This window comes from Cibotium barometz, chromosome 57 (assembly GCF_041138505.1).
Source record: "Cibotium barometz isolate CiBa-2024 chromosome 57, ASM4113850v1, whole genome shotgun sequence".
Taxonomy (NCBI): domain Eukaryota; kingdom Viridiplantae; phylum Streptophyta; class Polypodiopsida; order Cyatheales; family Cibotiaceae; genus Cibotium; species Cibotium barometz.
Window position 1 is genome coordinate 5906518 of NC_141102.1, and position 7451 is coordinate 5913968.

Sequence of the window (7451 nt, forward strand, 5' to 3'; positions counted from 1 at the left end):
TATATATATATATATATATACATACTTATTTTGTTAACCTTAATTTCTCTCTCTCTCTCTCTCTCTCTCTCTCTCCATCAATGTTTTTTTTCTCTCCATTATGAAAATTATCTATTTAACATATTTACGTAGCTGGCCGTGGAGTAGGCGACGTTGAAGCACGCGATGTTGGTTGACCGTGGAGCAGGCGACGAGCTGGAGGCGAGCAGGCAACGTTTGACCGTTGGAGCTGGGGCGACGTTGGAGGAGGAGGCGACCTTGGAGCTCCGCCGTGTGAAGTGCCAAGCGTGTGGAGAGGAAGCGCTGGGGCGACGTTGGAGCTGGAACCGGGCAAGCAACGTTGACCATTAGAGTTGGAGGAGGTAGCGTGGAGGCGGTGATACTTCCCCACCAACGTCATCAATGTCCAATAGTGTGTGAAGATCGACCTATTAAGCCATCAGACTAGATACTACGGCATCCTCACTAACATCAACAGTGCCCAATAGTGAGTGTGAAGATCGACCCACTAACATCAACAGTGCCCAATAATGAGTGTGAAGATCGACCGTCATGTCATTAGACTAGATATTACATCCCATGACTAGATATTACATCCCCACTAACGCCCAATAGTGAGTGAAGATCGACCTGTCAGTCACATCAAACCAATACTACATCCTCACTAACTTCATCAGTGCCCAATAGTGAGTGTGAAATCAACCTGTCACGTGCCCAATAGTGAGTGAAGATCCACTTCTCACATAGATACTACTACATCCCCACACCCCCACTAATGTCATCAATGCTCCCACACACACATACGAGCAGACATTCATACAAAGGTTTGTGTACTAAGTTTATGTCAGAGATCCAAAGATGACAACCCATGGTTTTTCTCAATGATTAGAGAATTATTTGCACTTGCACTTGTCAAGTTGACAGGTGCAAGTGCAAATAATTAACTTGACAAGTGCAAGTGCAAATAATTCTCTAATCATTGAGAAAAACCAAGCTAAAATAGTCAACTTGCAGCCTAACATCCTTGATAATTGGCGACGTTTGATTATAGTTTTCTACACACACTTTCCATAGTAGTTGAATACGAGATTACATTTAATCTCAAATTCAAGTGCAAGTAGGTGTGTTTCCTTGCAACAAAAAAGTTGGTGGTGACACAACTTGGATATGGCAGTGTCCAACACTAATCCTCAACATTGAGTACATCAAGCTTTGCTTGCAACATAGGTCATGTTGACTACATCAAGCTTTGCTAGCAAGGTTTGGTCATCTTTTAGTCAGGTCAGATTCCCATCTTGGCTGAATGAAAATATGGGGTCAACCGCCTAACAGTGAAGACTTTACAATGGCTGATGACATCCTTTGGCCTCATGTGAAGGTTATTACAAGCTAAAGTGGGCAAATTTTGTCTCATCGACTCATATAGTGACGCTTTATAAAATTTATTAGAAAAGCTCACCAAACATCACTTTAAACATTACCCACATATACAGTTGTTGGAATTCATATCAGTAGCACGGGATGGATGACAGTCCATCAACACCATAACAACTCTTTTGAAAGTATTACAATCGACTCTCCAATTCTTCCAAAAAGAGTAAGCTGCAACAGGCAAGACATGAAACAGCATAGTCCAATGACACAGAATTATAAAATGTACTAGTTGTGCATGTACTCAAGTTCTTCAGTCAGCAATCAACAAACACTCAGTACTTGGACTGGATTCCTCTTGTCAAACATGCAAACACCAAGCAATAGATATACAGTGACTAATCAGGTCCACTACTGTTCAAGTTATCCAGCACTGGACCTAAGACAACATGCAATAGCAACATTACAAAATGAACTTAGAAAATAAGCACAAAACCACACCACAAAATTGCCTTACACACAATAGAAGCCATACAAAGCGATGTACAAATTGCTTGTGAAAAAGTAACATTTGTGACTGCTCTAGATGACACCTTCCTTCATCAAAAGATTCTCCAGCCACCCTTTACCAACATGACCTTATGGTTAATGCCAATGTCTCCAAGGATTAGAATTTTGCTTGGAGGAAAATTCTGGAAGATTAAACCGTCTTCTAAATGTGGCTTCTGTGGTTGACAAAATGGAGGCCAAAGATATAAAGCTAAGCTTACCATTCTCCCTTAGAACCTTTATCCTGGGAATAATTCGTTTCTCCAGATTATAACACAGACATGCAGGAAACTGTACAATTTCTTTGATGTCTCGATTTTCGACGTTAACCAGCAAATCAAGCTTCTCCTTAAGGTTAATATGTGACCTAACAAAGATCTCAGGCTTCCTTCGAAGCATCTCCGAGACATCCTCACCAGAGAAGCCAAATCTTTTCAGAGTCTCCACTTTTAAGAGTACCCTCTCACACGAGATCAGGATTATACACCGGATGACTTTATGGCACTCCTCACCAGAAAGCCCCAACTGTCCAAGCAGCTCATACTTTTTTGCCAGATTATTGTCCACAGACAATCCTAAGATCGTCGGGCGTTCCGATATAAGCTTCATGATGTCGCATTTAGCCATTCCTTTGGTCTCCAGATAGACAATTGTGGGATGCATCGATACTTTGATGGAGAGCCTAAGAGCTTGAGGAAACGTGCATAAAAGACGGTTTCTGAATTCCACACTGAGACCAACACTTTGCAAATAAGAGAGCTTGTCACGGAGACTATCAGGTGCCATGGTTAATAGAAAGTGTCTTGATGTGCCTATTCTCATACAGGCCATTTCTCCTAGTTGGAAGTCTTCCAGACACTTCAATTTCTGTTCTAGTTGCTCGATTGGCTCTGTAAGGGTACCTGGATTGTATGCAAGAACTTTACAAGCCACATCTCCTGCTCCAAAGAACTTCCTGAAGACCACAACGACAGCCTGGAGCTTCTCAAAAGGAGCAGAGACGAAAGCGCGCTTCTTGAACAGCATGTTCAGGCCTGAGGGTGTCATTCCTGAGGCATCTAGGAACTGGATTTTCAGGCCCATTTCTGTTGCATCTAAAATCGATGGCTTTGTTTTGTAAGAAGCCCTACATTTTCTGGTGCTCTTAAGAACTACTGGAGCTTGCTCTCCAGCTTGGGACTCAGGACTCCCCATAGCCACATTGCACAGCTGAGCTTCAGGGGACAGAACCCTAACTGCGGGCTCTTCAACTGACGAAATTCTCACTGCCTGACCTGCCGTTGCTTCCCGAGCCCTACCTATCTGGACACCTGACATACCCGCCGGAACCTTACCTATCTGGCCACTTGCCGTGCCCGCAGGAACCCTATCAATATGGCCTGCAGTCCACGGAACCCTAGCTGCCTCCCTTTCCTTTGAAGAAAGCCTGCCTGTCTGGCATGGAGTCGGCGGAACCCTAACAACGTTACGTCCCCAATAAATCCGGGCTGTCTGTTCCTCAGGAAATGGAGCCTGACCTGTCTGGCCTGCAGATGACGAAACCCTAAGCATAGCTTTCAGCCCTGCACTCGATGGAACCCTAGCTTCCGGGACTTCGTGACCTTCTGAAGAAACCCTAGTTTTCTTGCCTGCAAGCCTAGCTGCCGGATCAGCAGTCGATGAAACCCTAACCCTAACTGTCTGTTCTGAAACAACCCTCGTTTTCGGGCCTGCAACGGCATCTCGGTCAGGCGATGAAACCCTGGCTGTAGGTCCGGAGGTATGAGAAACCCCAGCTTTCTTGCCTGCAGTGGAGAAAACCCTGGCTGTCTGGCCATGGTGTTCTGAGAGAAAAACCCAGACCCAAAATCTAACCCTCGCCGACAGCTCACATCTCCGTCGGAAAGGGGCAGCAAAACCTCGTCGTGGGAGCATGGCTTCCACCTTGAGCTGCTCAGACTCCCCTAAGCCCTGTCATTTCATACTTTATGTCAACACTGCTGCTTCCACACTTGAGTGTCCGTCCGTCCGGCCAGCCCTTCTCCCCTACATGAGCCCACAAATCAATTTCATCTTTCCCAGCTCCTCTTAATGGCTTGTCAAGGTGCCCTAGACCTCAAATGAAGCTTAGTCGACTAAGCGTTTCTACCTTCTTCGGGAGAAGTAATGTGAGTTACCCAAATTTTTCAAGATTTCACATCTTAACAGTCTTAGACATCTCGATCTCCACCTCTGTCAACTACTTGTACTCCTTTGTCGTGTATTTCAAATACACCCCCTTTAGGGCCAAATTGGCAACCAAGCGTGCTCAACCTATGGGTATGGCATGTCGACATGATCAACAACCCACAATGCCTACAGTCAGTAGAGATGTCCAATAAGGCACGTAATAACTATGGCTCAATGCCCACAAATATGACATCTTCCCATCACGAGGAGCAACCTACCAGGGAAGAAATGAATATGGCTGTTTTTCAAAGGGAGGGACAATTAGAAAAAAGGAAACATCACAATTGCACATGATGTGACTAATTGGGAAAATTCCAAAGTTGAGGCACTAGCCTCTACAAAGCTCGACCTTAATGTGTTGTGGATGAGAGCAGAGCAACAAGCTACCGTGCCACTTAAGATCAAAGAAGGCCAAGTAAGAGTATGTCATCCAAAAATGCAAGAATTTGGAGGTAATAACCGGACTCCGTATCAATTATGTATCAGCGGAATTGAGTTCTCAAACAATGGAATCTTATATACGACTATGAGCAAAGGAATTTATAATAACTGGACTTCGTATCAATTTATGTATTAGTGGAGTTGAGTTCTTAAACAATGGAAGCTCATCTACGACTATGAGCAAAGGATTCCAAGCTCATATTGTGGTGGATGAATATTAGGGATTAGTGGTTAATTAGAGTCCTTGATTAGTGTAAAAAAGGAAAATATTAGTGAAAGGATTAATCTTGGATTAATTCTTAATAATTTTTTACATAACTCATTAAGGCTAATGAGCATTTAATGAGTAGATGCTCATGAGTTGTCAAATTGTGCATTTTGGGAGTCATTTATGAAGGATGTAAGGGGTGTCTTAAAAGGTTGACTTTTTTTATTCTCACTTACCTTTTTGGAAAAATGCCCATATCCCTTTCATTTTAAATTCAAAAAATATTCTCCCCAAAAGGGAAATTCGTATTTCCCACTAGACTCCAAAAAAAATGAATTTAATATTCTGTGAAGCGGATCCGGTTCACGGCATGAACCATTTTCTGCAACTTTACGGAACTAGAGTTCATGCCCAAAAGGTTCACGTCCTCGAGAACCGCGGGCAAAAAAATAATCAAATTTAATATTTCGTGAAGTCCGGTTCACGGCGTGAACCATTATCTGCAACTTTACGGAAGTAGAGTTCATGCCCAAAAGGTTCACGTCCTCGAGAACCGCGGGCAAAAAAATAATCAAATTTAATATTCCGTGAAGTCCGGTTCACAGCGTGAACCATTTTCTACAACTTCACGGAACTAGAGTTCACGTCCTCGGGAACCGCGCAAAAATATCGAATTTAATATTTCGTGAAGTCTGGTTCACGACATGAACCATTTTCTACAACTTCACGGAACTAGAGTTCACGCCCAAAAGGTTCACGTCCTCGGGAACTACGCGCGTGCGCAAAAAAAAAGAATTTAATATTCCGTGAAGTCCGGTTCACGGCGTGAACCATTTTCTGCAACTTAATGGAACTAGAGTTTACGCCCAAAAGGTTCACGTCCACGGGAACCGCACGCAAAAAAATAAATTTAATATTCCGTGAAGTCCGGTTCACGGCGTGAACCATTTTTTGCAACTTCACGGAACTAGAGTTCATGCCCAAAAGATTCACGTCCTCGAGAACCGCGAGAAAAAAAATCAAATTTAATATTCTGTGAAGTCCGTCTGGTTCACGCCCAAAAGGTTCACGTCCTGGGGAACCGGGTCCAAAAAAATAAAAATAAATAAAAAACCCGTAAAGGGCATCGGGGAGGGGTCCGTCGGCCAAAAAAAAAAGACTCTAGAAAACACCCCTGTTTGGAGGCCCGTATCTCCTAGACCGTATATTCGATTCTAGGGCTCATCGAAAAGCTTATATCGAGGAGCATTTAGGTACTCTGACATGGCCGTGATAGAGGGATTGCCAGGGATCACACAAGGATTGAACCCAATGGCTGACATCTTTGAGTCATTGAGATCTATGCCGCAAATTCACCTCTCGATACCATTGGCTATGCCTATAACACGCGTTTCATTGGGTTTTACACCCCCTATCACTACGATCCCACCAGGCTTTGGTTCCTTACCTAACATTCCCACAAATTCTATAAGTACCAACCCTTTCCTGGATGCCCACACCTTGGACATACTCACTAGTCTAGGAAGGGGGGTAACCCAAGGACTCAATGAGTCTCTCCCAACAAGAGCACTCACACAAACGGCCTCAATGACTCATACAAAAATACTGCCCTACAAATTTCTAAAATTATGGGCAAATACGACCGAACAACATACCCTGTTCAATTCATTCAAATGTTTGAACAGATGTGAAACCTTTGGAAATCCCAAGTGCCCTACTAAGGTACATGCGTTGAACTTATGCTTAGAGAGAAAAGCTAGTCTCGATGGTTCATCGCATTGATGCGCCGGCGATCAAGACCAACTTCAAAACCTTGAAATCAGCCTTTATACATGGCTTTTCCAGACAAGGTGATCGGTGGAGTGCAGTAACAGAACTCTATTTAATTGAGCGTCAACCAAATGAATCCATTAGAGATTTTATCCTTCGGATAAAACTCTTGGACTCATGTTGTGAGTCATGGAAAAAACTAAACGATGTTCAATTGAAGAGATGTTTCATGATGGGCTTGAAGAATAACAACTTACACAACTTGACATTGTATCCAATCCGGAAACATTTGATCAATGTTTCTCTCATGCACCAAACAGAAACAATCCAAAGGGTAGAAACTGCTCAGGAAGTAGTTAATCGAACACTTCAGTGTTTCTATTGTCATGGACCTTACAAGGTGGTAGAATGCATAGTTTGGAATACTTTCATGCCCATAGTCACTGACCCCTTGTTTGCGACCCATGTGTGAACGATGTGGCATTGAACACATGTTCCAAGATTGCCCAAGACGAGCTGCGTCAATGCAACTCATCTCACAAAATACAACTCTTAACATCTTAAGTGTACAAAACGGGTAATTGTCCATGGTGCCCTTGAATGTGCTTACACATTTACAAGCTAAGGCACGAGAAACAATAAAAAAGAATGCAAAAGACAATACCTCAACATGGGTAGAAGAACATGCTTTAAAGCAGAACCCAAAAGAAAAAACAAAACCTTCTAAACCCAAAAAAAACAAGGGACAACAAACTATCAAAACCAAGATCGAATTAAAAGACAGGGAAAAAGAGCCTGTAGAGGACATAAACCCAAAAGGGGACATAAACACAAAAGGGGACATAAACACAAAAGAGCCAAAAGAGCCTGTAGAGGACATAAACCCAAAAGGGGACATAAACAC

General features: G+C 43.1%; 1 protein-coding gene across 1 annotated transcript; it reads right to left on the reverse strand.

Annotated features, from left to right (window-relative positions):
- Positions 1-1863: 1863 nt before the first annotated feature.
- LOC147606352 (uncharacterized) lies at positions 1864-3878 on the reverse strand. The gene has a single exon (XM_086791817.1). The coding sequence runs from the start codon at positions 3832-3834 to the stop codon at positions 2017-2019; it is 1818 nt and encodes a 605-aa protein (XP_086647943.1). The 5' UTR covers positions 3835-3878; the 3' UTR covers positions 1864-2016.
- Positions 3879-7451: the final 3573 nt, after the last annotated feature.

Excerpts from the sequence above, each read along its gene's own strand:
- LOC147606352 (XM_086791817.1), bottom strand. The coding sequence starts at position 3,834 with ATGCTCCCACGACGAGGTTTTGCTGCCCCTTTCCGACGGAGATGTGAG.